Below are 22,017 nucleotides of genomic sequence, written 5' to 3'. Positions count from 1 at the left end.
GGCCTACAATGGAGGGATTCATCATATCAGTGCTGCCAGAGGAACTTGCTTCTCCCACAGGTACAGCCATGACATCAGCCATTGTGCTCTGCCTCTGGCGTTCTATGTCACATAACTTCTAACTCTAGCTCTAAGCTCTGTGCTTTATTTGTAGGCAGAGGCCAAATCATTTGCCACCTCACACCTTTCCTTTGATCCTCTGCTGTCCTAATGGTGCATTACCTCAGGCTATCATCTCATGGGAAGCACCAGCTTGGCTTAATGAGCTTTTTTAGCACATGCTGATTCCTGGTCTATAGAAATATCTCATACACAGCTTAATAATACACAAGATCAGGGAGACTATAAGTTTCTAGTGCACAACCAAATACACATGGGTCTAAATATTTTGACACTCCAAGCATTGATTAAATTCTGCCACATGCTCCATCCAGAGAACATAGTGGTCTAGCATCCACAAATTCATAACACTATAGTAGTAGTATCCAATGTGAGTCCTATGCAGAGTAGACCCATTCACATTAAAGAGCCTATGTTAGGCCCCATCTACACTATTCATTCAAAGTTATATCATACCATGTTAAACAGTCATAGGGACTGTAGTTTGTTCAGGGTGCTGAGCAGTTTATTCAAAGGTAGAGTGTCCCTAGCTCTGGATGTTCCTTTCAGCCACTGTGGATAGCTCTTCTGTCCTCCATCAATTTCTTGCAATGTTGTCCTCAATGCATCTAAAGTTAGTAGAGCAACTCAGGACCCAGCTTCATTGAACATTTAAAGCATGCCTCTCCAAACAGTCATGTGTCTCCAAAAGAAGTGTAGTTTGTTCAGGGTGCTGAGAGTTGCTAGGAGACCCCACTCTCCCCCCCCCCCCAGGTACAATTCACCAAGTGGTTTTTACAATCAACCCCTCTTCCCAGGGAACTCTGGGGCATGACTAATTTCAATGGTCCTACATTACATTGGCTGCAACCTTTCATTTTCAATCTTCTGCTTTCTACACTACTCAGTTTTATTTGCATATACAGTTGTACTTTTAAAAAAATCTAGCTTTAAGTAAATTCTGTTGAATGTTGTTTGCATTTTTTATAAAATACATTGAGATTGATTGATTGATTACTATATTAAGCAGTATATTTTTTAAAAGTACACACACACACACACACACACACACACACACACTACAAAGTTATTTGCCTGTCAGTACTCTGTGCATTTGGACAACTCTTAAGATAGTGTAACCAAATTTTGGACGATGGTTCCTGAGATCAATGAATGAGCACTTCTGCATTTGAATACAATCAGACACCATTTTGCTTCAAGATGGCAGATTGAACCTTTCAAAACCACACCAATATTTGGGTTTCTTAGAATACCTGAGCAATGCTGGGTACGAAGCTGCCAGTAAATAAATAAAACAAAAGAACCCCAAACTCCAAATTAGCCTCATGCTTCCAAATTCACAGTTTTTCTTGGCAAATTACCCTACAGAATGGAGAATGAGTCTGCATCAAAACAAGTTCTGGAAGAAGTTGGCAAGACTATCAAGCAGTATCCTGTGAGTTTCCGAGGCGCTCAAATCATCAGTGGAGAGGACGAAGGTGCTTACGGCTGGATCACCATTAACTATCTGTTGGACTCCTTCACCAAGGTGGGGCTGATTCTACAAGACTATGAACAGGTTTAGGATGCGTATATCAGGCATATTGTTCCAGGGCTAGAACAAGAATAAGCTAGATATTTCTGGAGTACAGCTGCCATCTTACCTGGCCACGCTGGTTGGTTCTGATAGGAACCCAATAAGGATAAGCTATGTTGTGAACTCCAAATACTGTTGTGCTCTCCAATCATTCCTGACCATTGGCTATGTTGGCTGGGGCTGGTGGAAATCCAACAACATCTGGAGGTCACTATTTTGGCTCCTTGTGGGCTAGAGCATCTCATTAGAACTAGGAAGAGCTGAGTTTGAACCCTTCCTCAGCCCATGAAGCTGATCTTGGGCCAGTCACACACTCTCACGTAAGCCTACAGGGTTGTATTAAGGATAAAAGGATTTGCACTAGCTCAAGCTCCCTTTAGCTAGGGTGGGACACAAATATAATTCTTTATCATCATGATGTTGGCTGAGGCTTGAGAGATCCTATTCCACCATGAGCTACTACATTCTCTGTGCCTGCCATGGCTACTGTTGCTTAAATATTGCTTCTGGCCCTGCCCATTTCTCTAAGTCAGTGGTTTCCAACCAGTGTGCCGTGGCACCCTGGGTGCCTTGAATGATGATCAGGGGTGGCATGGGCAACCCTAGCCTCTGTCCCTCTTTCTTTCCCTCTCGTGTCTCTGCCTCCCAGAGGCTTGCACAGGTGCTTATTGCAGCAGCCCTGTCTATAAGCTCTGCAGGCAAGGATGCGGGACAGAACAGAAACTAGGGATGGCAGCAGCTGCTGCCCAGAGGACTCCCAAGGAGATGGGAGAGGAGGCTAAGGGAACACTCTACAAGGGAGGGTGTTCGAAAAGGGCTGAGAGGTTGCCAGTTTACAGGCAAGGGTTGACAGAACTGGGCTCTTGAGCCCCACAGGGATGTCGCAGAAAGAATGCAGTTGGTCAAGGGAGCCGTGGACTCAAAAAGGTTGAAAACCTCTGCTCTAAGGAGCCAATGTTGAGTGGTGGGACATTTTCAAGATGGCAGATATCCACCAGCTGAGGGGAACATCCAGCCATTTGATGTGGGCCAGTTTAAGAATACAAGCCCTGGTGGATCAGATCAAAGGCCTGCCTCTGGTATGGGGACTCTGTAGGCCCTCCAGATGTTGCTGGAGTTCCAATCCCATCAACCCCAGACTTTTGTGCTGAGGGTTTCTGGGGTATAGTAAACGAATCAGGTATGTTTGTTTTGAAAGGTCTTTAAGAGCTTACCCTTGTCTCGTCAAAAGACCATAGTTAATAAACTCTAGTTAAACCACTGGACCGGGTTCTCACGTAATGCTAAACCATGGTTTATCAAACTATGGTTGTTAAATCATGGTTTAACATTGTGTCTGAACAAGGCCACAGAGCATTAGGAAATGCTAAGCAGAATAAATGCAGAGGTGGGAAGATTGTTTTTTCAAAAGTGGGAAGGAGCTCCGTCCTAAAATCAGGTAGATCTCTAAATGATCTGCCCCTTGCCAGGCCCCACAAGTGCTAACCTGTTGTGTTATCTCTGCAGTATTCTGCTAAAGACAGAGAATGGATTCACCCCACTTCAACCAATATATTGGGCGCATTGGATCTCGGAGGGGCATCGACCCAGATTAGCTTTGTTCCAGCTGGCAAGATCACTGATCCAAACGAAGCTGCTCACTTCCGACTCTATGGGTTTGATTACACCATCTATACCCACAGCTACCTGTGCTATGGTCAGAACCAAGCCCTCCAGCACCTGACCCGGATTATAATCGTAAGTCACCCGTTGCCATTCAGAAGCTAGCCCTGGGCAGAGAGACTTGGCCGGTGGTGGGAGGTGTTAACTGAAAGGGACAGGAATATCATCTAGGAATATCATCTACAAACCCCTTGAAATCTCCTAAGATTCTTGGCAGACTACTTAATGATTTTTCTACCTGTTGTTTTTGATTCTACCTGTTGATTTTTCTACCTGATCTGGGCTACGATAAAACAAAAATAGGGATCAAACCTTAAAGAATTTCATGCACAGTGTGGTTTTTAGATGTTCTTAAAGAAACTTAAAAAGCAGGCACCTTCATTGTATGTACTCTTTTCAGTGCCTTATAAAACCATACTTATTTAGGCAAGCCTATCCAGACTTTTTTGGGACGCAGGTGGCACTAAACCCTCTGGGTTAAACCACAGAGCCTAGGACTTGCCGATCAAAAGGTCAGTGGTTTGAATCCCCGCGGCAGGGTGAGCTCCCGTTGCTCAGTCCCTGCTCCTGCCAACCTAGCAGTTCGAAAGCCCATCAAAGTGCAAGTAGATAAATACTGGAAGGTAAACAGTGTTTCTGTGCACTGCTCTGGTTCGCCAGAAGCGGCTTAGTCATGCTGGTCACATGACCCAGAAGCTGTACGCTGGCTCCCTCGGCCAATAAAGCGAGATGAGCGCCGCAACCCCAGAGTTGGTCACAACTGGACCTAATGGTCAGGGGTCCCTTTACCTTTACCCAGATTTTTAGAATGTTGGCTTGTGTTTAATCTAGTTTTAATTTATCGTTGATTCATTGATTTTATTCTGTTTACATTTTAAGCTGGGGGAATGGCACTTGTAAAGATTTATTTATTTATTTATTTATTTATTATTATTATTATTAAATCAAAAAATGATAAATCGTTTTTAAATTGTGCCCCCCCCCCCAATAATTTTATTATTTGATTTGATTTGTAAGGTTTTATGAAGCTATTAAAAATAATTTCGGATAACAAATGCAAATGAAAAGGTATAATTAACAGGTTGTAGGTAAACTTAAGGTTTATCCCAACTCTAATTGTCTTGTTTGCAGGAGTAGAATTGATTTGTTTTCAACCGCATTAGCCTCATCTGTGCTACACACTTAAAACAGTATCATACAACTTTAAACACTCATGGTTTCCCCAGAAGATCCTGGGATGTGTACTTTACTAAGGGTCTGAGACATGTTAGGAGATCCCCTATTCCCCTCTTAGATATACCATTCCCAGAGTTCCCTCTTCGATTGCTAAACCACTCTAGGAAATGTAACTCTATGAATGGGAAATAGGGATCATTCCACTCCTCCAGGAAGTAATGATGGTGACCAACTTCAATGACTTCCGAAGAGGATTAGACCAATCCATAGAGGAGGATAAGGCTATATGTTCCACTTCCACTGTATGCCTCTTAATGTCAGTTGCTAGGAATCACAAATGAGGACAGCACTATTGAGCTCAGGTCTTTGGGCTTCCCATTGGTTCATCTGGTTGTCCATTTGAGAGCAGGATGGACTCGTTGTGCCATTGGCCCAATCGTGTAGGGCTCCCCTTATGTTCTTATGAAGGTACATCTCGACTATGGTTTCACTCTGTGGTTCTTGCCTCCAGAATTCAAGCTCATCGGATCGGGTCGATCACCCTTGCTACCCAGAAGGCTACATTTCATCCTTTACAACTGCGTCTGTCTATAGCAGTCCGTGTGCCAAGCAATCAAACCCACCTCCAGCCTCGAAGAACTTTACTCTGGTGGGCACAGGCAATGCCACCCTATGCCGGGAAACCTTCAAGAGTATTTTCAACTTCTCAAAAAACTGCAAATATAATGACTCCTGTGGTTTCAACGGGGTCTACCAGCCTAAGGTCAACGGGAAATTTCTGGTACGAGAGCATGCCAGTTAATGCTAAAAAGTTGGGAATAGGGATGTTCCTCTGTGTGTCTGTGCTTGTCATGCCCTTGGGTTCACACAGAAGTAATGAATAGTCCAAATGCACATAGGCGTAGCCAGGAGGGGGGGCAGCTGCTCCCCCCAATAAAATAAATAAATAAAAATACTTAAGTTAAAGTAGAAATTGTGACAGATTTTTCTGAGTGCTTGGGGTCAAAAGAAAGTAATTTAAAACTTCTTGAGGTATTTCATTCCAATTCTGCTAGAAAGAGCCAGATAGAGGATGATGACAGGTGGGTGTCCTGCCCCCCATAAGACAAATCCTGGCTACACCCAGGTAAACACAATGTATCAGTTGAATAATACTGGAATGTTTATTACTTTTGTTTATTGTTTGTTTATTCCACTGAAACATAGTTTTGATTTTTTTTTTGTTCTCTCTTTTTCTGTCTTGTAAATGAATTTCATTACTGATTTATAGATCTGAATTTATTTTGTTGCAAGTTTTATTCAAGGATTATTAGCTAAAGTAAAGAGGCTCTCCAGGGTTTCAAGCAGGGTTCTCTCCAGCTCTACCTGGAGATGCCATCAGGGATTGAACTAGGGACATTCTGCATGCAAAGCAGATGCTCCACCATTGAGTGATGGCCTTTCTGCTAAAAAATAAACTAAGATCCTAGTTCTCATGGTTTAGAATAATGGACTGAATTAAATAAGAACATAGATCCATCTAGTTCTCTCCCAGCCCTACCTGGAGATGCTGAGGAATGAATCTGGGACCTTTTGCATGCAAAGCAGATGTTCCGCCACTGGTCTACACCCTTCCCCAGGATGTAGCCATTGTTGGTTTGATGTCTCTCACTCACCGGCTCATGTTTTATTTTAAATTTCAGGCTTTTTCTGCCTATTACTATACCTTCAATTTCCTGAACTTGACTGAAACTCAGCCACTGGCCACTGTTGAAGATACTATCAAGACATTCTGTGCCAGGAAATGGGATGAAGTAGGTATCCTATCATCCTGGTATGGTTTGGAAGGAGGTCACGGGAGACTTGTTGACCAATCTGTAAAATGAGTGTATATTTATGAATATATTGGTTGAGGCACTCCAATTTGGTAGCCCAAATTCTACTGCTCACACACCAGATCTCTTGGGCAGAGTTGATGAAGGACCTTTTTCTGCCTGAGGACCACATTCTCTTCTGGGCAACCAGTGTGGTGTAATGGTTAAGAGCGGTAGTCTTGTAATCTGGGGAACTGGGTTCGTGTCTCCTCTCCTCCACATGCAGCTGCTGGGTGACCTTGGGCTAGTCACACTTCTCTGTAATCTCTCAGCCTCACTCACCTCACAGAGTGTTTGTTGTGGGGGAGGAAGGGAAAGGAGAATGTTAGCCGCTTTGAGACTCCTTTGGGTAATGATAAAGCGGGATATCAAATCCAAACTCTTCTTCACCACCTGGCAAGAGGCCTGAGGGCCAAATACAGAGATTTGAAGGGCTGGATTTAGCCCCTGTACCTGAGGTTCTCCACCTTCTCCCTAGGAAGACAGCCAACAGCCTTCAGATGCTACCAAAGCCCCAGACTCAGTTCCCTGGGTCTGTTCTCAGCCTGCTCCAAAGTCGTCGGCAATGCTTTATACTTACACAGAAAGGTGTTTTAGCAGGAATACAGTTCGACACTGTGATATGAACTACACCTGCCAAAATCTTTTGTACTATCTTTTGAAGAACAAACTGTAGCCCATGGTCCCTTATCCCAGATGAGGTACTGCCACTGGGGGCTGTCCAGCTGGCATTGACCTATGCTCATCCTTAAAGGTGCCACAAGACCCAAAGCTGTCCTTACTGAAACACAGCTGCCCTTCTGGAAGGTCCTGAAGGTTCACACAACAGGACCCTTCAGTCACCTTAATCCAGGCATGGGAAACCCTGTCACCCTCCAGATGTTGCTGAACTAGAATTCTCACCAACCCCCAGGCAGCACAGCTCATGGTCAAGGGTGGTGGAAGTTATAGTCCAATGACATCTGGAGGGCCACAGGTTTCCCATCCCTGCCCTCAAATGATTTCAGGTAGTTGTGCTGAGTTGCAGCTGGTCAGAGTAGCCAATGTGGTGCCCTCTAGATATGGTCAGACTCCAACTTGCATCAAATCAGGCAGTATAACCAATGGTCAGGAAATGAACACTCCTACCTCAGCTGCTCTTGAAATGCTGTCTCTCTCTCCCCCTGCCTTTCCTCAGTTGAAATCCAGTTACTCCAGCGAGAAGGAAGACCATCTGAAAAACTACTGCGCTAGTGCCAACTACATCCTTACTATCTTGCTGGACGGTTATGGCTTTCGAACGGACACCTGGAACAACATTGCCTTCCGGATGCGGGTGAGGGCAGAGCTGGAGGTCATGTCAGTATATATGGTTTAGGTCCAAGGTATCTGAACCAGCCCAGGTTTTGAAGGGACTGATTGTTTGCAGAGAGGTTGTCCTTACCTCTTCTGTCTCTGCCCATTTCACTTCCCCACCCCCACATAAGCCATTCATTCCTTTCTCCTCCTTGCCAATGGTCTGAAAAAAATCACTTTCACAAGGGCTTCTGGAGGCGAAAATAGATATAGATCACCTGTGTGGGATAATTAACAAAATACTTAGCTGGAACTCTAGATCCAAAGCACAGGACTAAACACTTTCTCCAGCAAGAGAGAGCCCCCAGCAACAGAGTTTAATCCCCCCCCCCATTTTTTATTTAATTTTCCAAAAATGTTAAACAAACAAACATACATACATCTTAACTATACATCCAATCTTAGTAACATTGTTAAGTGACTTCCTCAAATCCCCCTGATTGAATTTCAGTATATATCATTGTAACAGTTTTCCAAAACAAGTTTCTCATAAAATTTACTTAATCTTTCTTTCTTTTCATCTTTACTTTAAACATATTATTCTATAACTTCACATATTTAAATCCTAAGCCTATCTGTTATTTGGAAGTATTTCTATTTAAATTATCTTAGCATATTTAACTGAATAGTCTTTGAATTTCATCCATTCCTCCTGGTACTCCTCCTCCTTCTGGTCGCAGACTCTTCGGCTAGCTCCGAAAAGTCTATCATCTGCCATTCCTCCACTGTTGGCACTTCTTGTGCTTTCCAGTTCTTAGCTAATAAAATTCTAGCTGCAGTTGTGGCATACAAAAACAATCTAACATCTTTTTGGGCAATTCCAAACCTGTTATTCCAAGAAGAAAGGCCTCTAGTTTCTTAATAAATGTATATTTCAACATTTTTTTCAATTCATTATAAATCTTCTCCCAGAAGTCTTTCACCTTAGGGCAGGTCCACCACATATGATAAAAGGTACCCTCTTTTTCTTTACATTTCCAGCATAAATTATCACTATTATGATATATCTTTGTCCAGCAACAGAGTTTAAAAGTCACAAAAGCAAGCAGCAGTGTGGTGTGAAGATACAGGCTATTGAAACCATTTTAATATCCCATTTAGTCCACTTTCAGAACTTCCGTGTTTCTACTGCTCTTAGCCACAGACCACACACTTTAGTGAGTTTTGAAATGGTTTACTTACAAAGTTCCAAAAGTCAGGTTCATGCATTTATCTATATAGCAGCAAGTAAACATGGGTAGAAATCTTGGGATACAAAATATAGTGAAATAGCCCTAAGTACACGATCTGACCCTGGAGCCCCAGGTTCTCTCCCAGCCCAGGAGATGCTGGGGATTGAACCTGGGACCTTCTACATGCCAAGCAAATGCTCTTCCTATGACAAGGAAGCTCACCTCTGCCTGAAATGCCAGCTTTGTGTTGGCTCATGGCAAGGCTATTAGCATTAAGTGGTGAGCACTGTGTTTGCCTTCCTTTGTGACTCTACTCTCTCTCTTGCAGGCTGCCAACTCGGAAATTGGCTGGACTTTGGGCTACATGCTGAACCTCACCAATATGATCCCTGCAGAGGCCCCCCGACAGCTGAGAGGGCACGAGGAAGGGGTGTGGGCAGCCAGCATTTTCTTCATTGCCGCTGTGTTGGCAATCTGTATTGCCCTGCTGGTCATGTATTTACTGCGCTGAGAGAAAGGGGCGGCATTTTGGACTGTTCACCTCCCCGCAGCCTCTGTGTGGGTTAGGGTGGGGCAGTCAGCACCAGCCCCTCAGCGGACCCACAAACAAGCAAACACTAAACAGATTGGCAGGCGCCACCAAGCCAGACCAGCTTCAACTCTCTAAGACCCAATGGGACAAACATACACTACTTGCCCAACTAACACTGATTATGCCTTTTCTTTTCAGAAGTACATGCAGTATATAATTTATTGTACCACAATCCCCCCTCCCCAGCAATATATTAGCCATGTAAACCATAAAGTCCCTGGTTCGAAACTTATCTCTTCCGTGAGCTGTTGCAAAGGCCAGAGGCAAGCTGCTTTCTTTCTCATCAACCCCCCCACCCCCCAAAAACAGGGTGATGATAAAACTGTTCTGTGTTGCAGGAATCTCCTAAGACTCACTGGGAATAATGGAGGTAGGGCTTTAACCTCCCCCCCTCGAAAGCACTCTAGCAATATTATTATTAATGAAAATTAATTGTAATAGGAATGAATTTGCAAGTACTAGTAATATTGTTTCTCATCCGCTGTTTACTGGACCAGTAGTTCACTGGTGCCAACCTGCAACTGGCAAGTGCAGATGCCTGCCTTGGTGGGCAAGAGAGCGGGACTTCAAGGCTGCTTATCAGGTCTTCGGATTGATCTTGGCACCAAGGTGAGAGACAAGTTTAAAGCAGATGATAGATTCTCAGGCAAAGGAATTGCAGGGTGCCAGGAGTCAGACAGGAGCTACAGTGGTCTGATTCAGGCCTGGAAGAGGAACTGCCTGGGATGGGATCCCCAAAGATGCAGCCACGGACGAAAAAAGCGTGCTAGAAACACCATGCAAATACTGTAAATACTTGGGGGAGTTGATTCTATGGGGCTGGTTCTCATCTCCCTGTTGTGGACAACTAGTTACATTCTTTCTTTCTTTTTTGCACCAAAATATTTTTGTGGGTGAAAGGATCTCTCTCAACCCCATCAGGAACAAACTTTCCACAAGACTTAAGGCATGTGCAGGCTGTCTTCATTTTCCAGTTGGGATTCCATCACATACCAGCAAAATTCAAATTTGAAATGAAATTGAATGTGGCGTACTTGTGCAACAAAAAGAGACCTGGACTTTTTGTGGCAAGAAATGCGATGGGGAAATGCGTGGGATAGCACTTACATGACCCGACACCATAGAAATTCCCTGCAAACAAATTGGAATGAGTGTGCAATAAACAGTTGGACACTGTATGACCTCCCTGCGAACTCTGCACAAACAAATCGGGACAAATGTTCAATAAACGGGTCATCAGGAACTGAACTCACAGTGCTCGCTAGAAAACTTTATAATTCGTTTTATTGCACGTTTCTCAAATAAAAACTTTGCTAAGTGTTTACTGTGGACCTATGAAACCAGGAATTATCTGCAGTGCTCTGCTTTTATTGAAGCATTTGGTAATGAAGACCAAATCTGGCTTTCAGAGAAACTTATCCTTCATGAAGGAAGCTTTGCACTAGTCCTCATGGGTTTATGAAATCAAGGATTACCCAGCAGCACTTTTCCTTTTAGTGCAGGATTTGGTACTGGAGGCAGGGTTTGGCTTCCGTGATTGGCTGGGGATGATGGGAGTTGTAGTCCAAAAGAGCTGAGGGTGCCAGGTTGGGTAAAGCCTGCCTTACAGGCTTAGGTGGCTGTAAAAAAGGGGAGGAGACAAGTTCAGGGAGCTAGATCCACAACATACATTTGAAGCATGCCTAATGCATATTTAAAGGTTGTAACTTCTCACAAAGAATCCTGGGAACTATAGCTAGTTAAAGATGCTGTGAATTGTAGCTTTGTAAGGGGGAAACCATAGCTTCCAGGATTCTTGTGGGGTGCACGGGGGTCATTACTTCAAACGTGCATTGGATGTGTTTTAAATGTATGTTGTGAACCTGACCTTAGTCATGAGGTAGGGACACGGGTGGCGCTGTGGTCTAAACCACTGAGCCTCTTGGGCTTGCCGATTGGAAGGTTGGCAGTTCAAATCCCCACGACTGGGTGAGCAACCATTGCTCTGTCCCAGCTCCTGCCCACCTAGCAGTTCAAAAGCATGTCAAAGTGCAAGTAGATAAATAGGTACCACTCTGGCGGGAAGGTAAACGGCGTTTCTGTGCGCTCTGGCACTCGTCACGGTCCTCTGTGTGCCAGTAGCAGTTTAGTCATGCTGGCCACATGATCCAGAAAACTGTCTGTGGACAAACGCTGGCTCCCTTGGCCTGAAAGCGAGATGAGCGCCACAACCCCATAGCCACCTTTGACTGGACTTAACCATCCGGGGGTCCTTTACTTTACCTTTTATCTTTTATCTTTTAGTCATGAGGTCTAAATTCACATTCAGCAGATCACTGAATCACAGTTGCTGGGGAAAGCTGCCCTTGGGGAATGGTTGTTGCCTTCCAGCCCTGCACATATAGCTTTGGTCTGATCCTGCAGGGCTCTTCTCATGTTTTTACTGTTAGCAGACCTTGCAGCTTGGAATTAGAGTGGAACAATCACTTCCAGTTTCTGGAATTCAAAGGCTTTATTCATGCAGAAACTGTTTACAGAATGAGTGGAGATAGAAGGAGAGAAATAGCATATATCTTGTCTTAAAAAGTTAGGACAGAGCAACAAACAAAATAGCTCAGTTTTAGGGGTGGCATTAAGGATGACAAAGCAAAGACGATAAGCAAGTGCTGGCAAGATTGCTAGACCAACAGTGCCCTCTGGTGGTTTAAAGTAATTCATGCATTAACTACAAACTCAAGAGAAGGAAATATATTTGCTTTTCACCAACACTCCAATCCAATTAACTTTATTGTACTAGCCATTGGCCATAACAAATGTGAATCAAAAATAAATATAAGCAAAAGGGATGCTGCGCCACAAATAATAGTCTCTATTTAGATCTCTGAGTTTCCCTTACATTTCACTGCTATATTGTCCAGGGTTTTCTTTCTGATCTTTTCAGTCACCAAAGCAAAAAGGGTGACTTTATGAGTCACTGAAATGTTTCCATTACTAAGAAGCCAACACTTCACCAACACTTAGATGCATTTTCAGCATGTCTGAAGGGCAACACAGCACCTAATGGCAAGGGAAGGGTCGATTGTAGCATCTGTGATTGAATGGGTGGGTGAGCTAAGGGACAAGCCCCCTTTTTTTCTGCACTAGGAACAGGTATCAATAGCACTCTCGCACAGCAAAGCATTTTGGGAAAATGCCAGTGGTTCCATTGCAGCGTCCTTCCAGCCACTCCTTGTTCACTGTAAAAACACAACCAAGGTGAAGGCAGGTGGGTTTATGGCCAAAGGCACAGATCAAGAGAAGGAGATGAGGAAGGTGCCTCTGGTGCCTTTTAATCTGGGAGTGGGGAACATTTTTCCCTTCAGGGACCATCAAACATCCATCTCTGCCCTGCCTACCTTCAGAGAGGATCTCCAGCTTGTCACCTTCTTTGAAAGACAGATCCTCCTGGCCCTGAGCAGTGTAGGGGTGACACGCAGTCATGTGGTAGAGTACTGGCCTGCTCGTGGTATCCCTTTGGGCCTTCAGAACACACACAAATGGGACTGGATCAATACATGCACTGGAATCAGAGGGTTGGTAAGGAATCTCAAGTCATCTAGTCAAACCCCCTACCAATGCAGGCAATCCACTACTGCAGCACCTGTAATAGGTGGCCAGCCAGCTTCTAACGAAGGACAGCCTACCCACTTCCAAGGAATTTCGCTTCCACCATCCAACAGCTTTTACTGTCAGAATGAGGTCGTAGAGGGAGCTTGAGTAAAACAATTAACTCTACCGCTTCAGGTTGGAGGATACCATTTCTGAATATTAATATTATTAACAAAAATAATATCTCACTAAAAATTGAAAACAGCAAGGCAGGACTGGTGTGCTAGCCTCCTGTTTGCAGGGAAATTTGTTGTTGTTGCCCAGTCTTTAAGCCAGATAACCCAACACCAATCAACACGTACCTGGCACCAGAGGGTCAGTTGACCACCTTCCATGCTTTGCCAGATGTTCCTCAGTTCTTCATCACTGCTAACAGGGATCAGCTCATCACTACCTGAAATCTTGTACCTGAAAAGGGTCAGTGATGCAATCATGCACAAGTACATAGGAAGCTGTTAAGGCAAGAGTGGCACGGACACACCATGCATTTAAAGCTCATGGCTTTTCCCAAAGAACCCTAATACATATGCATTTTTGTAAACATTGTTGGGTTGGAGAACTGTGCCACAAAATTAGGAGAAGTGCAAATTTCAAAGGGTAGCTGTGTACAGTGGTACCTCGGGTTACATACGCTTCAGGTTACATATGCTTCAGGTTACAGACTCCGCTATCCCAGAAATATTACCTTGGGTTAAGAACTTTGCTTCAGGATAAGAGCAGAAATCGTGCTCCGGCAGCGCAGCGGCAGCAGCAGGAGGCCCCATTAGCTAAAGTGGTGCTTCAGGTTAAGAACAGTTTCAAGTTAAGAACAGACCTCCAGAACGAATTAAGTACTTAACCAGAGGTACCACTGTATAGGTTTGAAGATTGTGTTGGAAAGCCACAGATCAGATACAGTGGTGCCTCGCAAGACGAAAAGAATCCGTTCCGGGAGTCTTTTCGTCTTGCGGTTTTTTCGTCTTGCGAAGCAAGCCCATTGACGTAGTAGCGCTATTAGCGCTATTGGCTAAAAAAGGGCTAAAAACGGCTTTTTAAGGGGGGGGATTAGCGGTTTTGCTGCTAAAATGCTTTTAGCAGCTTAGCGATTCAGAAAAAGGGGTTTTGGAGCAAAAAAAAAATTTGATTTTTTTCGTCATTTTTCGTCTTGCGAAGCAAGCCCATAGGGAAATTCGTCTTGCGAAGTGCCTCTGCAGACGGAAAACCCTTTCGTCTTGCGGGTTTTCCGTCTTGCGAGGCATTCGTCTTGCAGGGCACCACTGTAGATTCGGCTTTCATCCCTACCTGGTGCCAGTTCATGTGTATCTCAGAACCTACCTCACTGACATCCGTGTAGCCTGCTGGCAGCATTCTTCCTGTAGCAGGTTCCTAAAGTCAGCCAGGGATGGGACAGGACTCATTTTCACCTTGACAGAGTAGGAAGTGTGAATCTTCAGCAGGATGAACCCATTGGTGATGTCACTAGCCTCCCCAGAAGAGGATAAGTCCTGCTCAAGAGATGGAAAGGTATGGCTGAGCAAAGGGACCATCTGAAACAGTGTGTGTGTGTGTGTGTGTGTGTGTGTGTGTGTGTGTGTGTGTGTGTAGTATAAATAAAAATATAACAACTCCCCTTCCTGACACCCCAAACAGTATTTTCAGGTACAGATTGCATTTCGTGGAAGCACGATATAGTCTACAAATAGGATTAAGAAGCTTCTATTTTAACTTGGTATTCAGTCTCCTGTAACAGTGTTTTTCCCTTCACTGTGCTCACTGTTTATTTATCACCTACAATCAAAATAAATGACTCTGTTATTTAGATCCACATCTCGTTTTTCTTAATTTATCTAACTTTTCTCCAGTTAATCCTATTTTCCCTTGCAAAGACCATACCATTTGAAATGTAGTTGGCAGGGGTGGCCCATCCCGTTTTGCCACCTGAAGTGAAACAGGAATTGCTGCCACCACATACCCCACTTCCACCGCCGCTGCACCCCAGTTTTTGCCAAACTCCTCAAAGCATTGCAATTCAGCTTCTCCGCCTTGGGGCAGTGAGGATGAGTAGCAATACTGTGCATCCAAAAACCTCCCTCTTGACGATGGAAGTGGTGGGAAGAGGACCGCCTCTTGCTCTGAGGTGGGTGTTTCCCCCCTCCTCATGGATGGGCCAGCTCAGTTAATTGGAACCATTCTGCCAGATTCCTGACTATTTATAAAACCAATAAACAAACACCAGTCTGCCAAAAACATGTCCGCCTTTCTTTGACCTCTCATTGCTTGGATTTTGTGAGACAATCTTTCCAGGACAGCTGGCTGGCAAACTTTACAATGCCAATATGATAGATTCATACAACTTACAATTCTTCTGAAGCAGATTTTAGGGCTGTTCATGATGCAATAGCTAAAGCCCTTTTGCAACTACATTATATTACGTTATGTCACATTATTGCCATGGCAAATACAGAGTCTCACCTCCAGGGATGTATTTTGACCAGCGATGTTCACGTCTGCCCTGTCGTCATCTTCCTTGGCTGGTGCTGCAAAACAAGCTTCACCCACTTACTAATAAAGCTGCATATGCTTTTATATTTTATTTTTATTTTAGTTAATGTTTATTTAATGTTTAGATTTTAAAATTTATACGCCGCTCTTCACCATATGGCTCTCATAAAGTAGCTTACAATAACAAAATGCACAATATGCAATTTAAAGAATCTCCCCTCAAGAAAAAAAAATTAGGAACTGTAGTTTATTAAGGGTCTGGGAGCTCTAGCTCTGGGAGGTGTAAACTATAGTTCCCAGGAATCTTTGAGGAGGAGATGTGTTTCAAATTCCAGGTGTGTACGCAGCCTAATTCTATTAGTTAAACCCTGCCTTTATCATATTACTTTTATACCCCACGCCATGGTTCTTCCCCCTCCCCATTTTACCTTCACAACCCTGCTGGATAGATTGGGCTAAGAGACGGGGAGAAGAGTTACTGGCCCAAGGTCACCCGATGAACTTTGCGGCTGAGTGGGGATTTGAACCCTGAGCCAGTGGCGTTGCGTGGGTTGTCAGCACCTGGGGCAAGGGAAGTAATTTGCGCCCCCCCCCCCCGCTGCACTGTCCCTCCCCCAGATAGTCCCTCGCTCTCTCTCCGCACCGCACCGCACGCCTGGCACCCTCCCCTCCACAGTGGGTGGCGACCCGGCGGCTCAGATTGGATTTGCACAGCCAGCACTGCAGTGAGAGAGAGTGAGTGAGCCAGGTAGGGGCAGAGAGCTGCGAGTGCGAGCGCGCCCCCCCCCCCAGATGTTGCGGCCGGCCCCCCCTGCACCCCCCACGCTACGCCACTGCCCTGAGCTCCCAAGTCCTAGTCAGACACTCTAACCAATATGCAACAATGGAGAAAGGAAGCAAACTGGTTCCTTCTCCCTCTATCTCCTTTGCTGTAGGCTCTGTAGCTCTGCACACCCACTGGGAGAAACGGGAGGATATAAAGGGTCCCTCCAGATATGTGACAAATCCCCTTCTTGTGGCTGACCTGGTTTCTGAATATTTTGCCTCTCGCAGGGCAGGGCGGGGGGTTCTTTTCCAGGTGGTGGGGGAATCCCACAGCTGCCTTTCTGCAAGAAGTGAGAAGCTTCGAGATATGCCAAATCCCTTATATGCACACAAACAAAAGGTTGCTACTCTCTTTAGCTTGGGGTGGAAACAAAAGTAGATGATAACTAGAGGAGCAAAGCAAGGGGTGCTAAAGTTCAGGAATACCTAATACAGGGTTGCCAAGTTTTCCAGCCAGCCTCTGTAGCTGTGCCATTTAAGAGCAGCTTCCTTTGCATCTCTGAGGTGGTTAATATGTTGATCTACGCACTGCAATAAGTTTCAGTGGCTGATTTCTGCACATCAGCAAATATTGTATACAACAGCTCAGGCACTGGCCACTTTCAGGTCAGCTGGCCACCTTTGTGGCTGTGAGAGAGAGGCAGGCTGATGTGGCAATCAGAGAAGTATAGGTGGTTTAGGGCAGGCAGTGCTTCTAGAGAGAAGCCAGGGGAAAGAAATTGGCAGCCGCTGTCTCTGCGCCAGGAGCCCGTGAGCATCCCACATACTTCCCTTGCTTTCCCCCCTTCACCTGGGGCTGGGGATCATGAAAGCCGATGCCACAATCTTCCTCATAAGCAGAAGAGATGACCTGTGAAGGGAGGGTAGTATAAAATGAGCATTTCTTTCTTTATGATTTTCAATTTTATACATTTCACTGATTTCACTATCATTTTGACATTTCAAAACATGACTTCCTTCCCCCTCTTTCTGCTGTTCCTTAAATTTACTTTTAATATTTTCTGCATATCTAAATTAATTTAATTTGCTCATTTAGTCATCTATTTTAAATATATACTCTTATAAAACTGCAGGTTATTACAATAATCCTGCCAATGTTCTTATCTGTTTACAATTTATCCCTAAATATTCAATAAACCATTACTATTCTTTTATAAAATGTTTGTTATCTTGATTTCTTATTTTTCCAGTAAGTTTTGCCATTTCTGCATATTCCATGAGTTTTTGTATTCATTCTTCTTTTGCTTGGTCTTCTTCTTCTTTCCATTTTGGGTCAAGTAACATTCTTGACGCTGTAGTTGCCTGCGTGAATAAATTTCCATACAGCTTGGGTAGTTCTGACCCTAAAATGAGCATTACAAGCCAGAGGAGTGCAGTGTCAACTACTGGCTGTTATTTGGGATCCTGAGAACAAATACATGTTAATGGGCCCTCTCTTGGAAGCCTCTCATTTATGGAATACTCTTGCTGAGGGAGGAGTTCCTGGCTCATTGATTTGGCACTATTTTTGATTTCCCAGGCATTGGGGCAATGCCTATTATTTGCTACTGTACTGTTCAATTTGTGTTTTGCAACGCTTACGTGACTTTATTGTATGTTATTGGTTGTAAAGCAAAGTATTCATTTAACAAACCTTAACAACAACAACAATTTTCTCTCTCCTGGCTTTGCTCATCCATCTATCTCTCTATCTCTGCCTGTCTATCATCTATCTATCTATCTATCTATCTATCTATCTATCATCAGCATAAGGGGCACCAGCTGAATGCAAGAATGGTTTGGAGTAAGGCAGACCTGGCAGTGGGTCGTGAAGGCCGCTCCCTGCAAGGCCCTTTCCACCTGGCCTAGGGGGCGGGGCCCACACTCACTAGCCCTACTGAAGAGGCTCCTCATGAGGCCGGAGGAACATCACCCAGCTATTTTTTATTGTTTTATTGATTTAATATGCTGTAAACTGCTTTGAGATTTTTTATTAAAAATATAAAGCGGTATAGAAATTTAAAAATAAAAATAAATAAACAAATACTCTGCAGTTTGTGCAGCCATAGGTGGCCATGCCAATTCTAGCATGAGGGATGGCAGGCAGGCACAGGCAAGCTACTTAACAGAGGGGAGAGCAAGCCATTGTATGAAGTGACTACCCTGTCCCTTCTTTAAAAGGGCATAGAGCAAGAGAGGAGGGGCTTGGGACAAGGAGGATGAGCAAGGGTGGGAGCCCCTAGCAAATCCCTCTACAGAAAGTGCCAAAACGATTTACAGCCAGAGTGAAAATGCAATCAAAAACATATACAAGCATGTTTAAAAAAATACTCAAAATGCAAACATCCAATAATTGATGATGGCCAAAAGTCCAAAAAAAGAAAGGGTGCTTTTGTCTGTTGCAAAACAATGAGAAAATTGGTGCCAGGTGGGACAATTTTGTAAACAGGGAACCTCCCCGACAAGCTTTATTTCTACATGCAAGGTTGTTGGGGGAGGAGAGTTGTACAGGAGAACATTCCAGCATGTGAGCCCCACCCCTCTCCTTTACCAAAGTAGTTCAGCCCAGAAGCATGGTGACTCCCTTTGGGGAAAACTGGCCCCATCACAGCAGAAGAACATCACCCCTTTTATCTGCGGAGTCAGAGGTTCTACCTTGGCTTGGCCCAGGAAGTCTTTTTCTTCTAGCTCTTCCACGTCCTTCTTTGGGGGCTTGAAGATCTCCCCCTGAGGGACACTCCGGGGTTCCAAGAAGAGATGTTCCTAGGACAGGGCAGGTTTAGGGTAGACTATTCACAACAGGGTTATCTTTTCTTGGATATACACAGTTACCTGAAGATGCAGAAAGGAAGTTCATCTTGTCTAGGCTCCTGCCTTGCAGAGGAAACTCCTCTGTGTAAAGAGTTGCCAGAGGGCAGTTTTCTCTTTCATGGGTGGGGAACCTCAGGCCCAGGGGCCATATGTGACCCTCCAAGCGTCTCCACCTGGCCCTTGAAACTCCCCAAATGCCACACCCCTCGCTGGCTTCTCTTTGCACCTCCCTTGAGTGTTTTTCTTTGGCTGGAATGTGTCCTTGAACTCCAGCAGTGCCCTCTTGCTTGTCTGGATGGAGAGGTGTGAGTGGGCAATAAAAAGGGCATCTGGAGACGCCCTGTGTGTGTGTCGGCCTCTGCTAAGCAACCTCTTCCTTGGAAGGTGGATCTACACTACCAGGAAAAACCGACTTCCTCAGGTTAATGCAGCAAATCATACCTGCACTTGCTTCAGAGCACTATCAAGGTGGTGGATTTGACCCTTTGGGGTCTCTCTAGCAGCCTCCTTCAGTGTTTGCTGAGCATCCTGCCACTGTCCAAGACGGCAGTGAGCCGCAGCAGTGTTGTATGCCACCTGCAGACCACATAAGAAATAACATTTCTGCTGGATGCAAGCCTCAGACATTACACTGGGTTCTTCAGCAGGAAGGAAAGTCCTCAATTACCAACTTTGTAAGACCTCTAAATAGTAAACTCTTATCATTACACAGGTTTCATGGCATAGAACCGTAGGGTTGCATCCAGTGCTAATCTTACTCAGAGCAGACCAGTCAGATACCACTTGTTGGAAGAGCACAAGAAAGATCTAGTTGCAACCACACTTTCCCTATACATGATCCCGATACATGAGTTCAGTGGCACCCTGTCTCTGACAGTGGAAGTGGAACATAGCCATTGCGGCTAGTAGCCACTGGTAGCCTTATCCTCTTCTTTTAATTTGTCTAATCCTCTTCTAAAGCCATCCAAGCTGGCCACCATCACTACTTCCTGTGGGAGTTGCCCCTCACAGAGTTACAATTTCCAGAATGGTTTAACAATCAATCGCTCTTCATGGGGATCTCTGAGAATTGTACCTCTGTGTGGGGAATGTGTATGGGGGGGAGGGGGGTGTTAGAAGTCTCGGCATCCTGAACAAACTACACTTCCCAGGATCCTTTTGGCTAATCCCTGACAGTTCAAAGTGCTATGCTACTGCTTTCCAGAATGGGAAGTCCATGTCCCAGGGGATTCTGGGGGTACATGTGCACATGTTTATTTGTACGGTTCAGCTTCTGTGTACACAGGTACACAGACTGTTTGGGCAAGCTGTGAAGGGAGGGATAGAGGAAGTATGAGAGGATAGGTTATGAAAGGGGAGGTGTAAGGTGAAGGAAGTGTAAAAGGAGGGGGGATTGGCCAGGTGTAGAGGAAGGGGCGTTGGCAAAGGGGTTGGTGAGCAGAGCAAGCAGGGGCAGCAGTCCCTAGTTACGTCTATTATGGATTGTTTTGCTGAGTCATCATCGTATGATGCTCTTAACATCACCTTACCTCCCAGGCACACAACACAAACTTCAGACCCAGCTGCTTATAATCAATGCAGGGGTTCTTCCTGAGGTGCAGCAGGGCAAGCCTGAAATCATTCAGGGCTTCTTCATATCTGGCAGGGGAAGAAAACAACAATGTGTTTAGGAAAGTAAAATACTGAGATCAGGAAAAGAATTGCACTGTTATTGCTGTTAGATATAGCCTAGGTGTGAGGAGCCCCCGTGGGGTCTGAGGACCCTCCAGACCTCCCCGTTTGGCCAACATCCCCTTAACCATGCCCACCTACCCCACCCCTGATGACATATGTGCACAAAACAGGATTGCAGAGACAGAAGCCGTCCAGGTTTCTGATTTGATTCTGGAATGTCCCACTTTTCCTTAGGACGTCCCAACATTTCATCAGAGAAATGTTGGAGCATATGGTGTGCAAGCCTCAAGCCAAGGAGATAAGTAACTATACGTCCTTTAGAAGACATCTGAAGGCAGCTCTGTACAGGGAAGTTATTTTAATGTTTTATTATGATTTTTATATATGTTGTAAGCCGCCTAGAGTGGCTGGATGGAGCAACCCAGTCCAATGGGTGGAGCATAAATAATAAAGGTAGTAGTAGTAGTAGTAGTTGTAGTAGTAGTATGGAATCGGACATCCCTATTTTCATTGGAGAAACGCTGGAGGGCATGGGATTGAACTCCACTTTCCAGTTTACAGAATCCACAGGATCTCTGTTTCTCCTCTCTACATTTAACAAACCCCCTATTTATCAGAAATTCAACAGATGAACATTTTTCTGGCATGGAGTGAAGCTGGAGGTAGCTGAGTTCTCTCCACCATTCCACTGCTGTTAAAAGGTGGAGGGGCTCCACTTAAGAAAAAGGTGGCAACTTGACATCAGTTTTGCCCCACATATGCTGCATGGCTTGGCTGGTTGTTTGCCTTCCTTTCCCCTGCTTGTGCGCTGGATTCATTCTGGCTCCTATAATATTTGTGTGAGCTCAATTATTGTACCCTTTGACAGTGAAACAGCAGACACTCACCTCTCCAGCAACAGGTAAGAATATCCTCTCTGGAAGAAACCCACAGCTAAGCAATTGTCTTTGGAAATGGATCGGTCAAATGCCTGGAGGCAGAAAAATAACGTTAAGGTTGCCAGATTTCCTTTTTTACTCCTGTGCTTTTTAACAGCAGGAGAAATTCAGCAAGAAATGCTTTTTTCCTGGCACAGAGATGAAACAATGAGAAAAGGCATCACTTGTTTGCTTATACTGGGTGTCAGGCTGTTTA

General features: G+C 44.7%; 2 protein-coding genes across 2 annotated transcripts in view; one reads left to right on the top strand and one right to left on the bottom strand.

Annotated features, from left to right (window-relative positions):
• The window catches only part of ENTPD8 (ectonucleoside triphosphate diphosphohydrolase 8), a 29,291-nt gene extending 18,483 nt beyond the window's left edge, over positions 1-10,808 (top strand). Inside the window, exons 5-10 of the mRNA XM_083423810.1 lie at positions 1,489-1,648; positions 3,203-3,433; positions 5,046-5,315; positions 6,217-6,327; positions 7,565-7,702; positions 9,223-10,808. Coding sequence (XP_083279936.1) covers positions 1,489-1,648; positions 3,203-3,433; positions 5,046-5,315; positions 6,217-6,327; positions 7,565-7,702; positions 9,223-9,405 — 1,093 coding nt within the window. The 3' untranslated portion in view covers positions 9,406-10,808. The remainder of the gene's footprint in view (positions 1-1,488; positions 1,649-3,202; positions 3,434-5,045; positions 5,316-6,216; positions 6,328-7,564; positions 7,703-9,222) is intronic.
• Positions 10,809-11,958: 1,150 nt separating this feature from the next.
• LOC310669696 (discoidin domain-containing receptor 2-like) overlaps positions 11,959-22,017 on the bottom strand; it is a 52,327-nt gene continuing 42,268 nt past the window's right edge. The window contains exons 17-27 of the mRNA XM_083424167.1: positions 21,771-21,853; positions 20,739-20,847; positions 19,651-19,785; positions 19,024-19,161; positions 17,210-17,269; positions 16,619-16,700; positions 15,565-15,629; positions 14,428-14,597; positions 13,400-13,521; positions 12,861-13,007; positions 11,959-12,701 (exon numbers count right to left, since the gene is read on the bottom strand). Coding sequence (XP_083280293.1) covers positions 12,619-12,701; positions 12,861-13,007; positions 13,400-13,521; positions 14,428-14,597; positions 15,565-15,629; positions 16,619-16,700; positions 17,210-17,269; positions 19,024-19,161; positions 19,651-19,785; positions 20,739-20,847; positions 21,771-21,853 — 1,194 coding nt within the window. The 3' untranslated portion in view covers positions 11,959-12,618. The remainder of the gene's footprint in view (positions 12,702-12,860; positions 13,008-13,399; positions 13,522-14,427; positions 14,598-15,564; positions 15,630-16,618; positions 16,701-17,209; positions 17,270-19,023; positions 19,162-19,650; positions 19,786-20,738; positions 20,848-21,770; positions 21,854-22,017) is intronic.

This window comes from Podarcis tiliguerta, assembly GCF_965153285.1.
Source record: "Podarcis tiliguerta genome assembly, chromosome: Z".
NCBI lineage: Eukaryota > Metazoa > Chordata > Lepidosauria > Squamata > Lacertidae > Podarcis > Podarcis tiliguerta.
The sequence above is the reverse complement of the archived record's forward strand: the minus strand, read 5'-3'. Positions and strand labels throughout refer to the sequence as shown.